The 24,894-nt window shown below is 36.0% G+C and overlaps 1 protein-coding gene and 1 pseudogene across 7 annotated transcripts in view; both read right to left on the minus strand.

Moving 5' to 3' along the window:
- The window catches only part of NUBPL (NUBP iron-sulfur cluster assembly factor, mitochondrial), a 268,056-nt gene that overhangs the window by 193,373 nt on the left and 49,789 nt on the right, over positions 1–24,894 (minus strand). Inside the window, exons 1-3 of one of the 6 annotated variants that reach the window (XM_081050175.1) lie at positions 11,756–11,908; positions 11,053–11,200; positions 7,496–7,530 (exon numbers count right to left, since the gene is read on the minus strand). In XM_081050175.1, the coding sequence (XP_080906301.1) occupies positions 7,496–7,530; positions 11,053–11,200; positions 11,756–11,863 (291 nt within the window). In that variant the 5' untranslated portion in view covers positions 11,864–11,908. Of the gene's footprint in view, positions 1–7,495; positions 7,531–11,052; positions 11,201–11,467; positions 11,715–11,755; positions 11,909–24,894 lie in introns of those variants that run through there. The other 5 variants (XM_081050179.1, XM_081050176.1, XM_081050178.1 and 2 more) reach the window with 5 other exon arrangements.
- LOC308497572 (swi5-dependent recombination DNA repair protein 1 homolog) lies at positions 12,558–13,298 on the minus strand (annotated as a pseudogene). Its single transcript has one exon. The product of its transcript is annotated as a swi5-dependent recombination DNA repair protein 1 homolog (transcript).

Here is a 24,894-nt window from a genome sequence, read left to right on the forward strand (position 1 = left end):
AAAAACAGCTCTTATTAGCATGTACTATACGCCAGACACTGTGCTAAGTGTTTTATATGCCTTATCTCCTTCCACCTTTAAGAGGTAGGCACAGGAAAATGTCATACTGTTGGCAAAAGACAGAGCCAGAATCAAGCCCAGGTGTCTCTGACACCAAAAAGCTAGACTATTAACTGCTACACATGAACGAAAATCACAGTGTTTGAAGTGGTGGTACTTAACATGTTCTGTTCCAAGATCATTGAACTTTTCAAAAACCTAAATCTTGAACTAAAACTTCCTAGTTTTCCCTAACATGATCACAGAACTTCAAAGGCTTAAGATAATCTTAATTATGTTTAAAGAACCACTAATAACAATTTGTGAAAAAAAGCAATACGTCTGGAATCAATAAGTGTAAAGACATTATGTAATCATGGGAAAAAATAAATATTTTGAGATAAATGTCAACGGGAAATAAAATAACCAAAGAAACACAAACTCTTTGAAGATAATACTACTTCCTTTTCCATCTTTAAATCCAATTAAAATTCCAGTTAATGATTCACGCTAGCAATGGAAAATAAGTAAAAACGTAAAATAAGTTTTGCTGAAATAGTCAAGTAAGTAAAATCCATATCAACTTTTATTTTGAAATTATTATTTACAAAAAGCTTTTATTTACCTACCAATAATAAAAAGTGATTTAGAACTTACTATGTATAAGCCATTGTGCTAATCACTTCACATACAGTATCCCATTTAGATTTTAATTACTTCATTTGCTCTGGAAAAAAGACATAGTTTAGCACTGAACAACTGTAGACAATTTATCCAACACCCAGAACTTGCCTTATATGTGAAATATACATATATTTACAACCACTCTTCACTTAACATGTTCTACCGTCGTTGCCAACATTTCCCAAGAACCTATGTACCATCACTGAACTAAGCACTGAAGATTTAGAAAACGAACAAAGCTAAAACCATTGCCCCCAAAAGGTTCACTGACTAGCATCTGAGATAAACAAGTAAACAAACTCTTTTAAAATAATATGGGAGGTGTTAGTCCTTTCCCCTAAAGCATCAGAGCAGAGAAAATAGAGAGCAGGGACCACCTCACACAAGATCCATAGTAAGGGTCTGAATAAGGCAGTAACATAAAGGAATGAAATGAGAGCACATATCCTAGAAAGCTCTAAATGGAAGAAGCAGCAGAAAGAGGTGACTGATTTAGAGATGGGAGGGAACACATGACCCCCATAAGACAAAGGTATTTATAGGAAAGAAGAAGAGTTTGGTTTTATACATGTTAAGTTTGAATACTTGTAAAGCATTTAAGTGGACATCTACAATAGACAGACAGACAGGTCTGGTACCTACAAGAGATACCTGGGCTGTGATGCGTTTAGAACAGTGCACATATGTAGTAACTGGACAGTGGGAAAAGATGGCAGCTACTAGATAAACAATATAAAATGAGAAGAGGGCCAAATAGAGTCATGGAGTACACCATCTTTTAATAAGCACAAAAAGAACAGTATGTGGGCCACCCAGCTTCAGCAAGGCGTACCATCCCACACCACTTCTCAAAAAACAGAGTGAAACAAAACCAAATTTTGCACATGTAAGTGAAACCTATCTGTGCGCTCAATTCATCCATGTAGCAAACATTGATTGTGTATTTCCTAAGTCATAAAGCACTATGCTAGCTGCTAAGTGTAGCCAAGGAGGAAGTCAACACAGTTCTTAATCATAAGAATCTAGCTAAGATAGGATGAATAAAGCAGGTAGGTTAAGATCACAGGATCTAGGCTGGCATTCGAATCTTGGCTCTGCCATATACTTCTTGGGTGACCTCGAGCAACAGCATCTATGTCCACGGTTGCTCTAAAGAGTAAATGAGTTCAGAAATGTCACGAGGAACAGGCTTGACATGTAATAAATGCTCAACAAATGTTAATTATATTGTTATTATAAAAATAACCAAAATGGCTGTGTGGCTACAGTAATAATCCAAATAAACAGTATCATTGGATTTCACAAGATGGACAAAGGACCCTTACTTGGCAGGATTTCAGGAAGCACTTCACTGAGCTGCTCCTGAGGACAAGCCTAGCTCAGAGAGTGCCGCTGTGTGAATCAGAATGCAGCCTGCAGGTGCATATGAAGGGGAAGGGAGCCTGGATTTCTGTCATCCCTCAACCCCCTCAACAAGTATCCTGATGCAGGATATGACCAATACAGCCACACATGGCAGCCTGGAAGACAGGACATTAAGCTGAAGTAAGGTGCAGAGAACACTCCAGCAGAAATGTAGAAGAAAGGCTGTAAGCTATCAAGAACATAGTATATCCAAGCCCAAACTGGCAATAGCAAGTAACCCAGACTGACTAGAGCACAGGGACCATTTAGAAGAAGAGCTAAACTCAGGAAGATAGAAGGAAGCCAGATCATAAAGGATCTTGAATACCAGCAAATTCATGCAACAGTGACTCTGAGCAGGTGAGTAATATGGTTCCAACAGGGCTTTAGCAAGAGCAATCTGGAATTCCATACTGAACGGATTTGAGCATGGGCAGGGAAAAGGTCACTGCAGTGGTCTGTTAATCATTCTGTGAGTTCCTCAGAGGCAGGGACTGTGTGTCTCATTCATTTCTGTATCCTCTAAACTGTTTGAGACAGAGTAGGTATCACTGTTTGAGGTATAGATGAATGAAAGAGCCAAAGAAAAGTCATGCAAGTTTTAATTAGAGTGAGAACAGTTGAAATAGAAAGATACATATTGGAAAAATATTGCAGAGACAGAAACAAGGATATTTTCCGGCTGATGAAATGTGGCAAGGATAGGGCAGAATCAATAAAGACTGTAAAATTGATAAGTACCACGGTACATGCACTGCATTACAGGTTTCTGTGTGGATCAAATATAATTATGTTCATGAAAATGCTCTATGAAAAACAAGACTGTTTTGCTCTGGAATAAAAGCTAGTCATCTTGGACAGATACACCACTATATTTGATCTTGAATATATCTCATTATTTTAAGATATTCATCTTCCTTCTCACTTCATTAAATTATAAAACCTTTAGGAGTACATAATTTGTCTATTCTGTTATGTAGCACAATATAATCTTATTAAGTGTTGCTTTAATTAACACTTTCTCACTCACAGAAGAAACTATTACTGAACCTAATTCAGCTATATACCACCATAACGCACACACATGCAGATTCATACAGATATATACATATTACTTACACATATATAGTACATACACACACAAAAAAAAAAATCACTGTTTTGCGATGAAGTCTTAGTAGGTTTTAAATACCCACAATGCATGTTTATTTTTCTTTATATTCCTAGGGTGTCTAAAGGCTCGCTGAACTGAAATGAACTGACTTAGGACATTGCTTATCAGTGGTTTCTGGTGACCTTTATGTTTCACTCTAACAATCTCAGTGCTGTTCTGTTTATTAAATTTATACTGTAGAAGAATGAGATCCATAATAAGGGTGGTTAAGGAGATAGAAAAAAGAAAAATGAAGAAATTTGATTGTCAATATGCACGAGAGTGGTGCGCCAGAAAGTGGTTAACAACCAACTCAGAATGGGGTGGGGAGCCTGATTTTCAGTATATGCCAATTTCTATGGTTTCAGTACTCCCACCATAGCCTATTTCAAGCTAACGATATGAAATCAACTGGTTTGCAAGATTCCTGAAAACTTAACAACTGGCTCTCACCAATGAGCATGAGCCAGCTCCAACACACCACTGGATGCAATATTTAGATGCATGACATACATGGTCCCAAATTCTGCTCTGCCATACTAACTTCTACATCCCCAAAGGAAAGTACAAAAGGCAAGGAAAAGGCGGGAAAATCCACACCGTATTCCTTTACGGCCCATGTCTCACTCTACAAAGCAGCCTTCTTTTGAACTGGGCATATGATCCAGCCCAAAAATTCCTCTAGTGTAGGCCAGTGACATCCAAACTTTTCTGATCATGCACACCTATCAGTAAAGAATACATATCCTTGATATATGTTAATATATTTGTTCATAAATTATATTAGAACTATTATACTAATACAGTATAAATTATAAAGCATACATAAGGACGTAAAAGATCAAAATGAATACAAATAGAAAAGAAAAATTTCTCTCCCACATCGCAAAGGACTATCTTATATACCTCCCCCCGGATTAACACAATCCAGTTTAGACATTACGAAGGCAAACATTAAAAGTAAAATGAATAATTTAGGGAACCTATTTCCCCAAGGCCTACAACCTAATCTTCTTAGATCTTCCCATTCCAATGCTGAAAAGGAGCAAGCACCAAGCCATGGAAAAGATAGGAGAAAAGTTATTAGGTTGGTACAAAAGTCATTGCGGTTTTCGCAATTATTTTTAACCTTTTAAACCGCAATGACTTTTGCCTCAACCTAAGAGCGAGGTCTGTAGCAAAGTTGGACTAAGGAGAAGCAGGTCAGAGACCCATCTTACAATACAAGCTCCAGGGAATTAAGACTCCATGGCAACGAATCACCAGGGAGGCTACAAAGACGCCATCTTAACTGGAGTTTTTACCTCATAAAGCAACATACCTTAGCACCATGTCCCAATAAATGTCCTTGGACCTAAGCTATCTGTATCAGTTCAGGCACATAGAAGGGCTGAGAGGAACTTGAGTTACCCCTAAAGACCTAACACGTCTTCTGAATAAGTGTAATATTAATAACATCTTAAGTTGGGAAATAGAATACAAGACTAGGCCAGATACATGTAAATCATATAGAACAGCTCTTCCTTTCTCTTACAGATAGTCCTCTGGCAGATCCCACTTTAAGCCAAACAGCTGCTCCCTAATCAAAAACACTATGAATCAAGTATAAAAGCTATACAAAATTGATCTTTCTTGTACATGTAAATTAATTAAAGAGGACAAGACAGTAGCCAATCACAAACTATTGTATTATGTCAGATTATCTTTGACTTATCACAATGTGCAGTTCAAATTTCCTGGCTTTCTTCTTCTTAATTTCTACACTAACTTTCTTACAAAATATCAAGAAATAAAAAACAAAAAACACCATCAGGATCACAGAATACTGAAAATCTTCCTAATGAAGATTTTATAAACATGTTTAAAAACACTTAAGAATTCTAAGTGCTTTCCGAAGAAATGGCCAAGGAAAAATCTTTTTGCTTTTCCTTTCTTGTTGCCAATTTCCCTGTCATACGTATAAAGCATTAAAGATGAAATTACCCTCATCCCTACTCCCTAAAAAAGAAAAAAAAAGCAGAAAGGGAAAAAAAGAAATTTCTGAGCTACTATCTATCAAGACTAGTAACAACACTTAACATGAAGAAATCAACGCCTTTTTAACTATTCTTCTCATCCTTGATCCCTTATTACATACCATGTTTCCCCGAAAATAAGACCTAGCTGGACCATCAGCTCTAATGCATCTTATGGAGCAAAAATTAATATAAGCCTTGGTCTTATTTTACTATAAAACTGAGTCTATAATATAATATAATACAATACAATACAACATAATAAATACAATATAACATAACACAACATAATATAATACTGGGCATTTGTCTTCACATTGTCTTAAGACACAAAGCTTTGGTTAAAATTATAACCAAACTAAAGATCCCTATACCTACAAATTTATCTACCTTCCCACCCACTGAATTTTCCGTTTCCTCCCTTCTTTAAGAAAAATAGGGTCCTGGGGGTGGCCGGATGGCTCAGTTTATTAGAGCACAAGCTCTCAACAACAAGGTTGCCGGTTCAATTCCCGCATGGGATGGTGGGCTGCGCCCCCTACAACTAAAGATTGAAAACAGTGACTGGACTTGGAGCTGAGCTGCGCCCTCCACGACTAGATTGAAGGACAACTACTTGGAGCTGATGGGCCCTGGAGAAACACACTATTCCCCAATATCCCCCAATAAAATTAAATTTTTTTAAATGGGGTCCTTTCTCCAGGGTAATTAAGTGTTCTAATAAAAATATTATTTAAAATGTATTACTGGCTCTCACTTCAAAAATGTTGCCTAAACATACATGGTTTTCTCTCTTCTCTTCCAAATGTCCTTTGAAACAAGAGAAAAAAATAGTTTACCACTAAATAAAAAACATAACCACACTAGGAAACAAAAAAGAGTGCCATCAGCAGGTTAACCATAAAAAAAAAACCTCTAAATCCATGGTTCTCAAACTTTACCATGCATCAAAATCACCTAGAGGGCTGGTTAAAACACAGACTGCAAAACTCCACCCTCAGGATTTCTGATTTAGTAGGGATAGGTGAGGCTCAAGATTTTGAATGTCTAACAAATTGCCAGGCGATGCTGATTCTGCTGGTCTGAGGACCACATTATGAGAACCACCATGCTAAGTAACCAGAGATCGTTAAAAGGAACATTTTTTATTAATTCTAATTAGCATCCTCAGAGAGATTCAAACCAATGATGACAATCATTTTTAAGTGGATAGGGACAGCAAATGCAAAATAAGAAATAGTTCTGAAAAACTGGAAAAATATAATTGCTGAACTTAAAAAAATAAATCAGAAGGGCTAAGTAACAACTAAAGCCTAATATAGCACTGTGAAAAACAATCTAAGACATCTTCCAAAACACAGCGTGAAAGACAAAGAAATGGAGAATATGACAGAAAAATTAAGAAACATAAATGACCAATATCTACCTAATAGGTTTCTGGAGAAAGAAGAAACACATCATCACAAAAAGTAATCAATGAAGAAATTTTCCCTAAGTTGAAAAAGACTGAAGCGTTGGTACTGCTTGACCAATTTCCAAGCAAGTAAAAAAATTTAAAGCCAACAACTAGATGCATATTTGTGACATTTCTAAACTTAAAAAACATAAAGAAAACTCTAAAAGCTTTGAGGGGAAAAACACAGGTTATTACAAAGTACTATGATCAGATCAGCATCAGACATCTCATTAGCATGCTAGAAGAAAATGAAATACTGTTTCCAAGGTTCAAGAGGAAAGTATTGAACCTGTAATGCTACATCTAGTCAAACTATCAAATATGAAGGGAAAATAAAGGCATCTTCGTTAATTCAATAAATAAGAAAACTGACTTCCTGTCTATAGCAGTTTCCTACTTCTAATGTAAGATATTATCACAGAAGTTTAAAATGGATTTCAAGGAGCTAAAATTAAGGTGTTGGCATCCCTTTTGGAGGCTCTAGGGAAGAATCTATTCCCTTGCCTTTTCTAGCTTCTACAGGCTGTCTAAATTCTGTGACCAGCGGTCCCTTTCCATTTTCATTGTTATTATTAAATGCAACCAGTACTTACCGCAGATTTTTTAGTTCCTTAAAGACATACAAATGACTAGGGCTACACTCTGTATAGCTCCTGATAGAGTAAATGAAAAATATCAATATGCTCTTTATCATCACCTTAAAAGCATTTCAATAAATTAATATTTCTATTAATAAATACCTACCGGATCATTCGCTGCCATTGCAAGTGCAAGGTTCACTGTAAGAAACAAAAAAAGTAATTAAATTTAATAACTTTCATTCTACTAAAATTCATTTTGCCTTGCAATATTTTCAATGTAATAACCAAAGCACAGAAATGTTTAATATATCTCCTTGTAAAAAAACGAGGACATGGAGACAGTACAGAAAATTAAAAAAGAAAAACAAGGAATATTTCAACATAAGGAATAGATGCCTGCCCCAAAATTAACATTTTAAATAATCCATTTATAATGTGTTACAATTTTGTTTAAACAATCCACTTAGTTTAAAAAAAAAACAATGTTACCGGTATACATAGTTTAATCATTTTCAAAAACATATTTTGCAAAAAAATTATCTATCTTTTAACAAGTAAAAATGGATATGATCCTATTGCCTTTTAAAAATAAATGCTGGTCATGTAGGAATTCTAAATATCTAACTCACAATTACCCACATATATAAAAGGCTGAACCACTGTGCAGAAAAAAGGGAAGAAGGTAAAAGGTAATGTGGTAAAAACATGTTCCCAAAACTGCCTATTGCTAGTGAATGCCAATGAAACAAAAGAGGAAAGTAGTAAGCCCAACACCACATTTAGCCCAGCAATAGGGATATTTTTAAGACTGATAAATAACTAGAACCTCATAGTATGGATCACATTTCCTTACAAAACAATGTTACAAATGATATCGATATTGCTTCCATTAAAGTAACTACCGTGTTTCCCCGAAAATAAGACCTAGCCGGACCATCAGCTCTAATGCATCTTTTGGAGCAAAAATTAATATAACACCTGGTATTATATTATATTATATTTTATATTTTATATTTTATATATTATATGATATGATATGATATGATATTATATTATATTATATTATATTATACCCGGTCTTATATTATACTAAAGTAAGACCGGGTCTTATATTAATTTTGCTCCAAAAGACACATTAGAGCTGATGGTCCAGCTACGTCTTATTTTCAGGGAAACACGGTAAGAGCATAGCTTTTAAGGCAGAACTGGTTGAAATCCCAGTTCCACCATCTTCTATTGTGTAACCTTGAGGGAGATTTTACCCCTCAGTCTGTTTCCTCCTTTATAAAATGAGCGTAATTTCTATTTCATAATTGTTGGGAGAATTAAATGAAATACTGTGTGTAAAGTATTTAACCTGGGGCATGGCACTTGAGAAATTAATTTTTATAAATTATAAAATAATTCTGAATTTCAGGTGCATCATAGGTTAAACATAGCCCAACTTTTAGAAAGAAACCTTTAAAGATTAATTCATTTTAATGTTAGGGTCTTCCTGCATTTACATAATAGAATCACAGAGCATGTTTGTAGTACTAAACAAATGTCATCACTTGAATCCAAAATAGCTCTAGCATACACATTCAAATGGGAAGTATTTTGAGATAGTTTGTGACAGGAATAAATACATATAAGGGAAAGAAATATAATACCAACAGAGTTACACAGAAATAACCTATTTCTAAGGCTTATGTATGCAGATAGAACTGTTACGAAAAAGTATAGGCCAGTTGTTTGGGACAGATGGTATACTATTAACAAAGAAAACAAGCAAAGGAGGGACATTTACTGATGCACCTACTATGTGTCATACATTATACATTTTCTCACATATTTACCAATTTAAATACTACCACATTCCATGGCAATAGATAATCTTCTAACCAAAAACAATAAAAAATCAGTTTTAAACAAGTGTTAGCCTACAGACCCAACAAATTATATTGTACAAAACCTAAAGAACTTATAGCTATCATCATGAAAATACCTTCCATCTTTAACCAGTCCAAGTAATCACAGAGCATATAAAAAGATTCACACCATTTAAAACAGGTAAATGTACTCTGAATTTTCAAAACACGGTAAGAGGTAGATTCTAGAACCAAAGACTAAGAGATTCTAAATTTTAAAAACAAAATATCAGATGGATTGTAGGCCCCTTAGGGGGAAAACAACACAAAAATGTGTAGGATATAGCATGAATTCATTAAGAACAATCACTAGTCATTTTTTAATAATAATATATTATCTTTCAAATAGTAGTATAATAAGGATCTATTAGATTGGTGCAAAAGTAATTGTGTTTAAAAGGTTAAAAATAACCGCAAAACCGCAATTACTTTTGCACCAACCTAATACAACTACAATACTTGGCAAATCTTAATTTCTTCAAAACATCTGAAAAACTCTTCTACAATTATCTTCAGGTCAAAATGGGGAAAACTGAGCTAATAACCCTGCATAGCTGGATTTGTACAACTAGCTACACCCAGGAATTACTAAATACAGCTTTAAGTCAAGACACAAGACCTCCAGTGACAGTCACAGACTTCTGTGCCTGGCTCTTATTTCAAAATGTTATTGATTTCAATGGAACTAGAGAATTTTAAGGTACATGTATGCCCCACCTTTAGGTTAATAGTCTGAAAAAAATCAAAATTTAAAAGATCTTGTGCATCTAGAACTGAGCCAAAATTAACAAAATGAAACATAATAAGGTAGTCACTTTTTAAAAATCAACTGCAAAAAAGATGGGTTGAATGAGACCTGAATTAGCAGCCATTCCTATTGAAATGATTGAAAAATTAAATGTGAGACAACAATAAGACATGAGTTTATGACCCCAAATTAATAATACAAGTTACCTCTGTTGAATAGGATTGGGAGAAGTTAACCTGTTACTTTATTACACTGGAAAATTTTTTTAGAAATAAAAGACTTCTTTGGAAAAAATTTGGAAATATATGGTTATCAGTCTTGGACGGTAATTCTTCCATTTCTGGTTGCATTCATTTATGGGTACTAATGGCAGCATCTCAGTCAAAATGAAATCTACAATCAATTAAAAAGAGCCACGCACCAAAAAAAATTCTCTGCTCCAGTATATAAATATAAAACATGTAAAGATTAGACGATATTTTAAATAATTACAACATTAAACCTTTTCAAGCATTTTCAAATATTAGATCTATATTGACTTTATAAATGCTGGAATTATATAAAGATTAAATAAAAAGGTCACAATAATGTAAACAATTTCATTGTAACTACATAGTTATATGTACATTGACAAAAGACTGGAAAAGAACATCAAAAAACAGAAATAATGTATTAAAGTTACTAGATGTTTTAAAAATAATAACAGCAACCAAATATTAAGCACCTACTATGTAGGAGACACTGTGCTAAGTGGTTAGTTTAATTTGCATAACCATCCTACGAAACAGGTTATCATCATTGCCATTTTACAGTTAAGTAAACTGAAGACCTTACAGGCAACCTGACCGCCTTTTTCTCAGGTAAGGAGTCCCAGACCCGGCTATGTACCTAGTGTCCAAAATCTAAACTCCTCATCACTACCAAGTCCTGACAGTACATAAGTAACCAGCTATTAGGAACTCCACAAATACCTTTTTAAAAACAAAACTATAATTTTAATACTGTGCACTTGCCAGATGGCATAAATTCCTAATTAAGATTAGAATTAATATCCTATAGTACCTGCGGTAGTAGACTTTCCAACTCCACCCTTTCCGGAAGCCACAACTATAACTTGTTTAACACCTTCTATGGGTTTCTGCTTTGGAAGTCCTCGGGACATGATTTGTGTTCTTCTTTGTTTTAGGGTCTCATTCTCAGCGCCAGATAACTTTGAAAAAAAAGTTTTAAAATAAGCCATCTCCATTACCATGCTGTAAAAGTAAAAACAATTCCGGGCCTGTGATTAAGCGGGCTGTCTTTTGCCGTCTAATTCTGTTCACCTCCGCTAGTTAGGCCTTCAGTGCTATTTGCTTACTGCTATTGATCACAATCATAGAGACAGCTTCTTTAAGCTGAAATGTATCTGCCAGGATACCCTAATGTCAAAACTACGCTGCCTCTTTACGGAGTTAAATCCTCCACGTGGCTTCCTTACCTTTAACCTATTTTCTAAATAAACCAACACGAAGAAAGCATGTTCAAGTCACACATCCAGGTTCTAACTATCTGTTTCGTGTCCCTCCATTCCTCGGCCTGATCCTACGGAGAGCCTGCCTGGAAAGTGGGAACGTCCTGCCGACTGGGGTCTGAGTCGCCAAGTGGGCGAGGGCGCACGAGGGGCTCTGGCGAGTCTCTGACAAAAGGCAACGCCAGGGCACCTGCAGCCCTGCCACCCCAGCATCTCCGTCCCGCCCTCCTCCCCCTGCCCTGCAGCACCACGGACCTGGCGCCGACAAACCAACACTCCGCTTCCCCCAAGCGGGGCACGGGCCCCGCCACCACCCCGAAGCGACACCCCACCAAAAAGCAGCAAACGCTGCCAAGACCCCATGGCGTAGAACGAGGCGCTCAGCCCAACCCGGAAACTGTCGCGGTTGGCGCGGGGTAATGACGTCACCTGGCAACGCTCGGCTTCCTCTCCTTAGCGACTAGCCTCCTCTGAGTTTCTTCAACCCAGGAACCCAACTTGTCGCAGTCTCCTCCGTAGCCAGGTACAGGTACAAACATTTTACAGTATTTAACCAAATGTTTGTTTTTTTTTCTTTTTAATTTTGGACATAGGAGTTTAATTATCTACTACACCATCCAGATGGAGCTGTGTGGCAAATGGACAGAAACAAGGTTCATAAACTTAGGACAGTAGCAAGCGTTTTTTTGACCAGTTTTTGTTTAGACATTCACCAGATTGGACTATTTTTTTAACATTTAAAACAAAATTTTTTTACCACGATAAACAAAACAATGTATGACAACTGACTTCCAGAATTGCTCAAATTATTTTTTAAAACACGATTTAAACTTTTCTCACATTTCTTTAAATCTCAAATTTTCTTTGGCAATTTTATCCAAAATACTTAATTTTCATTTTAGAATTTAGTTTGTATTTATATAACAGAGCATGCAAATTTGATTTTCATCAAGATACCTTTCTCTAAGACCTAATGATTTATGTCTTCCCTTAAAAAATGTATAAGTATCTTTTAAGTTGTCATTCTCAAAGATATTCTGTACAAAAATATTATAAATTAAACACCTATAAATTCTTCATTTCTGTAGTGGTGTAGCAATTTATCATTTAACCCATAGTGGCCTATCAACTGAGTAAGGCTGAGTTTCTTGTTCTCCCCAGACATAGCTGACTGCAACTCATAAAGCAACCACTGGCTACAGCTTCTCCACTTCTTCATTACAACTATAATAAATGAAACAGGTCACTCTTTGATCTCTATGTTTTTACTAGTTTTGGCCTCCAAAGAAGGTCTTCTTTCTCCTGAATCTGCTTCACCAATTTTGCTTTTTCCTCGTTTAATCCTTGTTTGGGAAGATTCTCATTCACAGTCATTTTGGAGATCACTGCAAGACCCAGTATCAAGTGATTTAAATTCACATGCATTGATATTCTTGAAGGTATTTTTCAAATACATACTTTCTTCAAATTCACTGTCTATGTGTTTAAATTTTTCTTGAAATTCCAAAAATGAAATTCTTCTGTTGAAGATGCTAGTTTCTCTGAAAACATCTGATCGTTTTCTTCATTTTGTACTTCAAGATGTTTTACCACACTGTAGCAGGACTAAATGAATAATATCCAGTTTTCCTTAACCATTCTCTAAGTGTTGAAATCATAGGTTATTTGTTTTTAACTACTTGTGTGGAGAAATGGTGGATTGGCACAGGCCTGTGGAGTGCTAGGTAAAAATCACAGCTGAGTCTGAAGGACTTTCCCTCTTGAAAATGAAAACTTGATTAACCTCTCCCTCCACCATCCCCAGAGCAAAGAAAACCTGCACTGCTGGGGCGGTGAGTGCTCCGGTTTCAACTGTGAAGGGGTTTTTACATAACTCCTCTCATTTGATCCTCACAGAAGTCCTGGAATACCGTGTTTCCCCAAAAATAAGACCTAGCCGGACAATCGGGCCTAATGTGTTTTGGAGCAAAAATTAATATAATACCCGGTATTATATTATGTTATGTTATATTATATTATACCCAGTCTTATAGTAAAATAAGACCTGGTCTTATATTAATATTTGCTCCAAAGACACATTAGAGCTGATGGTCCGGCAAGGTCTTATTTTCAGGGAAACAGAGTAGGTAGGTAGAAAACTCATTAGTATATCCTTTTCATTAGCAAGACAGTTGAGACTTAGAAAGTTTACAGACTTGACCTGACTGAAAAAAAAGATGGAAATGATGGAACTTGAAAATGACATCAGGTTTTCTCATTGAGCAGAATATAGTTACTTAACCACAGCTACTGTTTAATACTTTACCTTTTGTTTCCTGCGTGATCTACAATAATAATCTGCTTCATGTTGATGTTTACTGCTGTGTTGCTGACAATTACCTGAAAGAGAAATTGGGGTGCTTTGCTAGGCTCAAAAAAGTTTAGCTAAATCAGAAAGCAGGTCTAATGAAGGAAATTTTGCTCAAGAAAGAACTTACGTAAGTCAAAGCGTGAGGGAGGGGGTGGAATTTGTCCTGGTGGAAGGAAGAATGTCTACATCCAAAGCCAATGAGAGAGTGAAGGAAATAGCTTTAGAAGAGAAAGCTGGAAAGCAGACCCAGCAAAAGGGTTTCTAGGTTGATTTTAATTTCTTTATTTGCTTCTTATCTGTAGAGTTTTTGTATAATCATTCAGTTTATTTTGTTCTAATCTGATCTTTAATTTCCTTATATTTATTTCGGACATAACATATCAACCTCAAGAAATTATTGTGAGGATTATGTGGGATTTATAGATGATGTAATACAGAATTGTACACCTGAAATCTATGTAATTTCACTAACAATTGTCACCCCAATAAATTAAAAAGAAAGAACCTTGAGAAAAAAATCAAGAGCCCAAATTTTCCCTGCAGTGTTAGTTATCACCAGTCTATAAAAATTAAACTGACTTTATTGGCATGAAAAAAAAATTATTGTGAGGATTAAATTAGATATTACCAGCAAAATACTGTCAATTTAGTAAGCTCTGAAAAAAATTCAGTTCCTTGCTTTTTTTTCCTCCTGTTTAACAACCTTATTGCTTCATACAGCTTTCTTTATCTTTCACTAGGTTTGACACGTTAAGCTTATTGTATTATATCACTTTCTTATTTTATTATTTTGTGATATGAAACTACTACGTGCCAAGCACTACACTAATCTTAGGGTTTTCAGCATTGAACCAGACATAATCCCTCCACTCAAGGACTTTACAGTACAGCGAGAGAGGCAGAATAAGCTAGCAAACAATTATAGTATGGCATGATAAGTGTAGGGGAAAAGCACTGAGTGATACAAAAGTACACAAAAAGGGCACCCAATTCAATTAGGGAAGGCTTCTGGATAAGGTAACATCTAAGCTTAATCCTAAGTGTGGGTGATACATAGGAGTCACCTGGGAGAACAGCTACAGGGTTGTTGTGCAGAGGTAAGAAACAAACTGTTAATCACTGCAAATGATCTGTGTGGCTTGAGGATAGGGTGTGAGGTACTGGATTGAAAGAGATAAGGATGGAGGTTGGTAAAGATGAAGGTTGTCCGGGTCATGAAAGGTTTTATACATCACGTAAAGAAATTTGGATTTTATCCTAAGGGAACAATAAAAGGGTTTTAAGGAGGAAAGAACATGATCAGATTTGTGTTTTAGGAAGAACACTATGATTACCAGTTGTTTTTTTTTTAAATGGATGGGAGAGGTAAAATCAGAGGCAGGGACTCAGGAGGTTATTGCAGTAATAATCCAAGAGACATGTTGAAAGCCTGACTTAACATCTCTAAATTTCACTTTCCTTATCTATAAAATAGACAATACCTAAGGTTGCTGTGAGGTTGAATTTAAAGTAATACATAGAGGGCCGGCCCGATGGCTCAGGCGGTTGGAGCTCCTTGCTCCTAACTCCGAAGGCTGCCAGTTCGATTCCCACATGGGCTAGTGGGCTCTCAACCACAAGGTTGCCAGTTCAATTCCTCGAGTCCCGCAAGGGATGGTGGGTTGTCACCCCTGCAACTAGCAAAGGCAACTGGACCTGGAGCTGAGCTGTACCCTCCACAACTAAGACTGAAAGGACAAGAACTTGAAACTGAATGGCACCCTTCACAACTAAGACTGAAAGGACAACAACTTGACTTGGAAAAAAGTCCTGGAAGTACATACTGTTCCCCAATAAAGTCCTGTTCCCCTCCCCAATAAAAAATAAAATAAAATAATACATAGAGAATGCTTATCACAGCTTATCACACAGTGCACATACTCATGAATTGTTAGCTAGTGTGATTATTGGTAATTGTGTAGAGGTTTATGACATGGGCAACCAGATGAATGGTACTGACATTCTCAAAGAGATAATGTAAGGGAAGGAACAAGTGAATCTAATGTTTGTAGAATGAGTGAATCATTAATTTTATTTACCTTTCAGCAGATTAGGATATCAGGAGAGTAGTAGAGATGTCCATTGTTTCTTTCGACAACCATTTCCACACACATACATACACACATTCCCATGGCCCCTTCTCAAAAGAGACTTCTTCTTTAGTTCCTAAGAATTGATGTCATCACTTCATAAATTATATAAATGTCTAACCATTATGCTGTACACCTAAAGCTAATTTAAAATGATATTGAATGTCAACTGTAATTGAAAAATTAAAAAACAGACATAAAGAGAAAGAATTGATAAGTCATTTGACCCCATCCTGATGGTCACTAATTGGATTAAAGATTGACACACAATCAAAATTGGACCAGATTCTTTCTCCAGAGAATTGAAAAAATAAGAGATATCACTCACTTAGTTTGCATTTGAACTGATAAGGCTTAAGTGACTATTTTCTGCTTTATGCACACAAAAGCAGAAAAAGCCACTGCCAAGAGAGAAGAATAAAGCAGATCATAAGAGATCATGTGTCCAGAGAGGGAAGGGAGAACAACTGCACTGATTCATAATAACTCCCCACTTCCTGTCCTCAGGTCCATGAGATATATTTACATCCATCCAACAAATTCCCTTTCTGTCTTGGCTTAATTTGGGTAGGTTTCTGTGTGCTTGTAATTATGGTGAGATATATTTTGTAATATTTATCAAGGATTTTTTCCCCATTAATTCCTTGTACTTCCCCATTTGGACAAACAAAAAAATGTTAGAGAAAAGAGATGGTTTCCTTGCTTTTGAAATTTGAAAGTTGGGACATTTTAAGAGAATGGGGACAGCTCTTACAAAGATAGTAGATTTGGAAGAACTACATGATGATATAAAAACATGGTTTCTTGCCTGTATAAGTTAGAGTTACATTTGGCTGCAAGTAGCAGAACATGCTACAGTTGTCTTGAACAAGTAGGGATATATTAGACTCATATGAAAAGTTCACAGGTATAACTGATGCAGGGGATGCATTGTGTTATTATGTGACAAATTCATTCTTTTTTTTCCATCATCTTGGTGTCATTTTTGTCCTCTCACAGTCACAAAACGGTGGCTGCACCTTTAGGCATCAAAACTGTGTTCCACTCAGGAAGAGAAATGACAAAAATAAAGAACTTTCCCTAGTGAGTCTTTCCCTTTTTTCATTTGGGAAGGAAAGCCACACACACACACTAGATGGACTAGAACCAGGTCCCATGACGATCCGTACAAGCAAGAGAAGCTGAGAAATCAAGCACTTAAAGATCTCTAACCTATAGAGTAGAAGAAAGAAAAGGAGAAGGTGATTGGAAATAAAAACAGAGTAAGCCAACTCAATATTTGTCCTAGAGAGACTATTAAAATTTTCTGCAATTGTGGAGAAGGAAAATAGAAGAAAAGTGAAGACTGACATACATGGGTTCTTATGCCAGATATCAATAGCTGGATAACCCAGTAACATTCTCAACCCCAGTTTCCTTGCCATCTTCAACTGTAGAGGTTAGAAATCCATGTACACACTTTCCTAGTCTTACTTGCTAATTCTGGACATAGTTCTGGGTATGTATGACGTTGTTCTGGACAATGTGGTATAAAGAAAATTGTCTGGGGGGCTTCTGAGAAACCTTTTGCTTTTCTGATAGAGTGGAAGATAGTTGGTGCTACTCCTTTTTCCCATTTTGACCATGGATGTGACACCTGGAGGTGTGGCAGTCATCTTGTGAACATGATGAGCACAATGGTGACAAACACAGTGACGAAAGCCACCAGCTAAGAGTAACGATGTGGGAGTATGACAGGAAGATGAATTCTTGGTTATATAGTTAAGCTGCTATGCCACTCATGGCCTGCATCTCTAGAAATCTGCTTGTGTGAGCTAATTGTTTTAATCCCTGTTGGTTAGGATTTCTGTTATTTGAAGTTAAAATAATCTGTGCCTGTTGCAGCTCCTAAGAAGGAAACACACACACACTCTCATCACCTCCCCCTGTTCACTCAAAATTGAGCCCCAGTGTGGAGGGGGAACACTGGAGCCCAAATCAGTTTGAGGGTGTGAGGACAACAGAAACAATGCCACCATTCCCAGACAGAAGTCAGGGTACTGATAGTACCACAGAGTAAAAATCTGTGAGTGTTGTGTTTAGGCAGATAGTTTAGGTAGGACACTATCTCACAGGATTTGCCCCCTGCAAGGAGCCTCAGGAGTGGCTGAGAAAAAGCTGATCCTTAAGAGACCTTAATCTCAAGAATAAGGGAAGATTTGGCAACAATCTGCACATGTAAGTACGTGGCCTCTCAAGGGATGATAGTATGGATAGATAAAGACCTTGAGGATTAAATTCATATGGACATCTGGACACTACACAGGTATAACCCTGGTGGAATCTGTACTTAACAAGATTAAGGTTCTACCACCCTGAGAGAAATTTATAAATAAATACTGAGCAAAACAAAGGAGATTCTTTTGCATGTCCCCTGTTTACGGTAATATCTTGTATTGTTTTCTAGATAGGAACTGTTTGTACCTGCTAAATTACTCAGCCTTCAAAAAAAAAAAAAAAACCCTACAAAAAAATGATCCTCCTTAGGTGACCAAGGACTTTGAAAATTCAGATCCCCACACAGAGTGGGGGCATTCCCTGTCCTTCAACTCAATGTCAGCTGAGAACATGCTTTGCTCCTTTGCTCAACCCACTAAGGAAAAACAAGGCATAATGGACAGTTTCCTGTCTCTGTTGAATACACTAAATAAAACTCAGAAACTAGTGCCAGTGCCTTCAGTTTAAGGTTATTGTCCCCAGCTGAACCGCTCATTTTGTCCAAAGGGCTCATTAAAATGAAAACTCCACCCCATCCATGGGCTGGTCTAAATGACAACCCTATTAATTGGCCCTGCTTTGTCCTGCAGTGTGATTTGTTTCCAAGTCTCTCTGCTCATAACTAAGCGTGAAACTGTCTCTCACCTTCATCTAATACAAATCTTCACATCAAAGTATAGAGTAATTCTGCTTAGGTGAATAGCTTCCCAATGAGCCAGTCTCTGCAGGAAACCTGGTATACGATGTTTGTGGATTTTCCCATATCAAAGACTTTGCTGGACTTTCAGTACCTAAGCTCGCATAAACTAGTCCTGTTGAAGAAGCTCCCATTTTTATTTTAAAAATTAAAGTAAATGTATATTCTTAGACTGGATAGGCTTCTGGGAATATACCTCCAAATGACTAAAAACTCACCTCTAGAAAGAGACAGGTTGGGTTTCTAAATGCCAATATCCAAAGCTGGTCATAGATGATTTGACATTTGAATTTCTGATTTATAAAATTAAACTGAATCCTTGGACAAAGGTCACAGTGCTCGCATTATAGCTGACTATGGTTTCTATTTCATGTTTAAAGCTTCAAAGGAGATCCTGTCCTGAAATAGAAGACACACAATCTGAATTTAGAAAAAGTATTTGTCACCCAAGGCAAATACTTGCTACACACGGGGCCTTAGTATTCCCATGATTTTCCTTTTTCATTTCATTTTTCTCCAAGTATTCTTTCAGCCAAGTCCTTCCTGCTCTTCAATTCTATGCTAGAGATTAGAAGACATTCGTTTCTACATACCTCTGCTAACACCTACCGTGTTTCCTCGAAAATAAGACCTAGCAGGACAGTCGGCTCTAATGCATCTTTTGGAGCAAAAATTAATATAAGACCTGGTATTATATTGTATTGTATTATATTATATTATATTATATTATATTATATTATATTATATTATATTATATTATACCCGGTCTCATAATAAAATAAGACCGGGTCTTATATTAATTTTTGCTCCAAAAGACACGTTAGAGCCAACTGTCTGGCTAGGTCTTATTTTCGGGGAAACACGGTAGTACTTTATTCAGTATTCAGAGGAGAATTTTCCTGTGCACTTTAAATAACATGCCAAGGACAATGACAAAGCAGAGCCCCGTAAAGATACCAAACCATCACGTTAGCTAAAGTGAAGTTCTATTTTCTTCAGAGGAAAGGAACTAATGTAGATTTTTGTCTGTTTTCATGCTGCTACCAAAATGTGAGGAAATCCTCTATAATCATGCGGCTCATATAGTATCTTAGTCTACTTGGTGTTCTTGTACCAAATCTCGTCAATTCATGTATTAACCTTTTCTATTTAGGATGTATTAACCATACATTTTGATATTAGACATGATGTGGCATAAATATTGCAGGCACAGAATTTGTTCATTTTATTTGTAGAAGTGAGGAACTACCAAATCACTATAATCTCTCAAAATGCATCTATATTCTCATTTAGAGCAATAGAACAGAAATATCAACATTAAGGATTATAATATCAATTTGCTCTAGGATAGACTGGCAAACTTAAAAGTATGAAGTTTCTCTTTACCTTCGGCCTTCTGTACAGTTCTTAAGCTGCTTGAAGTATTCTAATTCATACCAACAAACCTTAGAGGGGCCAGTTTCCATGACATCTTCTGCACCTTACAAATAAAAATAAAATTGGATTTTCCTGACAACCCATGATTCAGGCTAATGAACTTACTCTTGATTTTATTAGAAGCCGCCTACTAACCATAACTCAACAACCCAAGTACTATTGAACTGGTAATTACTACTCTGTCCCATCTTAATCTTTTCCAGCCTTTGCTAGTCTTCAAAACAGATAAAAATGTTTTTGCATAGAAAATGTACATTTGGGGCATAATTGTCCTTAGTAATTTAATAGCCAGTGCTTTTTGACTTGGTTAGGAATTCAAAGAGCTCTTTTAATTACCTGATGAAGTTTTGTCAATTACTCAGTAAACAACGTTATTATATTAATGCCACATTGAATCTCTTTTACGAATATCTAATCATATGCAAGGATTTGACTGAGGCTATTTTTGTGGGGAAACATCCTGGCAATGTGCATTGAGAATGCCATTTTAACAGATATCAGTTACCATTAACAAAATCTACACCATTTACTGATGAAATACACCATTGGCTAATAAAATGTACATATATGAGTGTGTGTGTACACACACACATACAAACACACACACGAACATCAGACAATTAAGTTTACGAATTCATGCTAGAAAAACTGCTACAAACCTCATCTCTGAATATCATTAAGTCACCTTCGAAGTATTCCCGTTGGGAAGCTATGCACCGATACCAGCACCTAGTCCACCCTTGGAACTCTTTTTTCTGGAATGGCCATCAGAGCTGTTGTTGTATTACCCTTGATGTCCTGAATGTCATCCAAATGTCTTCCTTTCAATATTTCCTTTATCTTCAGATAAAGAAAGCAGTCACTGGGGGCCAGATCTGGTGAGTAGGGAGGGTGTTCCAATACAGTTATTTGTTTTCTGGTTACAAATTGCCTCACAGACAGTGCCGTGTGAGCTGGTGCATTGTTGTGATGCAAAAGCCATGAATTGTTGGCAAAAAGTTCAGGTCGTCTAATTTTTTCATGCAGCCTTTTCAGCACTTACAAATAGTATACTTGGTTAACTGTCCGGTTGATATAAATTCATAATGAATAATCCCTCTGATATCAGAAAAGTTTAGCAACATTGGTGCAACAAGTTCGCGAACTTAATTGTCAGACGGCACATATGTGTGTGTGAATGTGCACACATACGTGTGTTTGATTATATTTTTCTCTAATGCTTTTCTGAAGTAAAATTCTTTACCATTTTTCCAGGGTCTGATGTGAACCTATCTCACTTCATAGCTAACAACACTGGAGAAAGAACAGAACAGTAGAAGAAGAAAAGAATGTGTTTAATAGTTTATATTCATGAGTCTGTGATACTATGTAGCTAACTGAAAATTCTATTAAGCCATTCCCCCCAATTCCTTCTGGGTTATAGAATTAATTGAATACAATTTCTTAGTGAGTATCTAAGTGATCATCTCTTTTTTTGTAGCTGATGTGTCATGTGTCAAATTAATCAGTCCTTTTCCAACAGACTAAGATGGCCCAAAATGATCCTTGTCTCTTGACATTCACACCCCGTGTAATCCCCTCCCCTTGAGTGTGGGCAGGACCTATAACTTGCCTCTAACCAATAGAACACAACAAAGACGATAGGATGTCACTTCTGTGGTTACACTGAATAAGTTTGTAACTTTTAGCTTTCTAGGAGACCTCCTGGATGGCTTTGATGAAGCAAGCTGCCATGTTGTGAACTGCCAATGGAAAAAGCCATGTGTGGCAAGCAAAGAACTGAGACCCTCAGTCTAACGGCCTTGCAAGGAACCAAATTCTGCTAACAACCACATGAGACTGAAAGTGGATCCTTCCCAGTTGAGCTTTCAGATGAGACACCAACCATGGCTGACCCCTTGATTGCAACCTTGTGAGAGATCATGAAGCAAAAGATTCAGTTAAGTAGTGCCCAGATTCCTGACCCACAGAAACAGTGAGATAATAAATGTGTTGTTTTAAGTTACAAGTTTGTGGTTATTGATTATGTAGCAATAAATAACCAATACTCAGTAATCCAGATGTTAATAAGAATATAGTCAAAGTATACTTTCTTGTAGGCAATTTTTTTAAAAAAAAATTGAAATTGACATAAAACGGCAATTCTTTTTGCCATATGAAAAAATTTGCATATTTTGTTAATAAATTAAATCTTTTGCTTATTCTGAACCTTTGTGGAGAGTTATTAAATGTTATTATTTGAGTACTAATTATTCATTAATTTTTATAACATTAATTATCAAACCCCATAAAATATTATAATATTAGATATTAGAGAATAGAGACATGAAGGCAGTGAATTGAAAACTCTCTCAAACCAGGTTCTATTTTTCTTAGTAACAGTTGAATCCACCCTTAATAACAATTGGACTCAATTCTTAGTGGAAGAAAAATTAGATAGTATTACAGTTCTACTATTCTGCCCTTTCAATGATCAACTAGTCTTCTCTTTAGTTATGTAAGAAACTATATTTGCAGCTCCATTCTCTGTCTGCATTAGCAGTTCATCATCATTCTTCGATAATGTAATTAATATGAATACAAGTATGAAGTATGCAATTTTTGTACTTAATGCATAAATAAATAATTTCCAATAATAATTGGAAATAATAAATAATAAATAATAAATAAAAATAAGCAATAATTTTCCAATGACACTCTAAATAACAGCTAACTGCGTAGATGTAAGTCAGCCCAATTGATGAAAGATGATTCAGTACATATGAAACATTCAATTAATTGTACTGCACATATACCATATAGTTATCTACACCCCAACAAAAATATAATAATGCCTATTAGAATCTATGGAAAATCCTAGTTAATGCTGCAGAGAACTCTACAGAATTTATCCCTAAAAAATATCTTCATCGAATCTCCATTGAACCATAATCTGTGCAATTCTTATTATTTACTGAATCTTATATCTGGAAGACTTTCAAGCATTTTCACACACATTGTCCTGTTGAAGTTTCACAACTGCCTTAAAGTACGCAGGGAAGTTATAATTAACCCTTTGTCTAGATCAGGAAATGGGGAGTCAGAGGTGTTAGTTTATTATTATTTAGGGCAAACTGTTGAAAGCAAAATGGAAATAAGAGGTCTCTTATTAAAGATAATAAATGTCTCATTATCTTTATAGGAATATAACAATATTTCAACAATATTCCATTTGGGCTGGCTGTCATAGGAGAAGCCTGGGCAAAACAGCACCACCTCTGCAGGAGGAAATCTTGATTTCTACTTGACTACTTAGTTCAGAAAGCATTTCCACCTCCAAGCTTCTCATATAAATTTAGGCTTCATTAGCTTCAGTTCAAAGTAATTTATTTCAGAGACCCGTAAACATATTTAATGGCCTTCTCTTGAACTGTATTGAAATCACATTTTAATTTATAAGGTATTCAAATTTTCATTAAAATATTGTTTGTGTCCCAATTATAATAGTTTATAAACCCTTTGCCCTTAATAACTCCATCATTCCTTGAAATTCTATCTCAATCCCTACTTCTTCCATAAAACCTTCTCCAGTAATTTCATCAAATATTAATCTTCACCTTTCTTAACCATTGTTAACATTTAACAGAGCATTAATTTAAGGTACAATTTGATTGCTTTAATGTTATGCATTTAAGTTAGCAAAGCTAGCCTGTTTCAGGTCTCTCTTATACAACCTGCTTTCAGTTACAGTTCAATATTGCCATAACACAGCCAGGCTTATTTAAAATGTGGTGCAATATTACTTCTATATGCATTCATGGCACTTTACCCTAAATTTTATCCAACTTGGAACCTTATTACATGTTGCCTTTTACTGTTTTCTAATTGTGTCTTCTCTTACACAAGATTCTGTGGTTTTTGAGGACCAGAGCTATGTCATAATAATAATTTATATGATCTATAATAGCCAGTGCAAAGCACATTATAGGGCCTCTGAAGTTAATAACTGGATAGCTATTATGACAGAAATGCCTAGTGGAAATATCAGCAGGTAGACAGGTTGGAAAGTCTGGGATGTTATCAGAACATTGCCACTCACTAGTTACATGATTTGGGACAAATCATTTAACTCTCTATTTCTTCACTTACAATATAAAGAGATTAAACTAAGTATCTGCACATTTATCTTCCAAGCTGATATTGAATTAAAATAAGAACTAAAGAGAACAAAGTGGTGTAGCTTCACTTTTCCTAAAATAATTTTGAGAAAAAAATCAAAGCAAAATAGTTTAGAGATGCTGTACAACAGGAAAAGCAAATTCATTTATTGCCACCCTTAAATAGGGCCCAAATCAAAGAATTACATACGGATTTTTCACATTTAGCATCATTAGTTCATCTTAGAAACGGCTTTTATTCTGTCTTTTGAAACCTAGACTTGACTAGGTCCTTGACCTTACATGCTCCAGAGAGTCTGCACATCTAACCTCAGGTTATGCCAAAGATATTATTGTCCAAAGTCCCTTCTGAGTAAAGAATAAAAAAA

This window comes from Rhinolophus hipposideros (assembly GCF_964194185.1).
Source record: "Rhinolophus hipposideros genome assembly, chromosome: 5".
NCBI lineage: Eukaryota > Metazoa > Chordata > Mammalia > Chiroptera > Rhinolophidae > Rhinolophus > Rhinolophus hipposideros.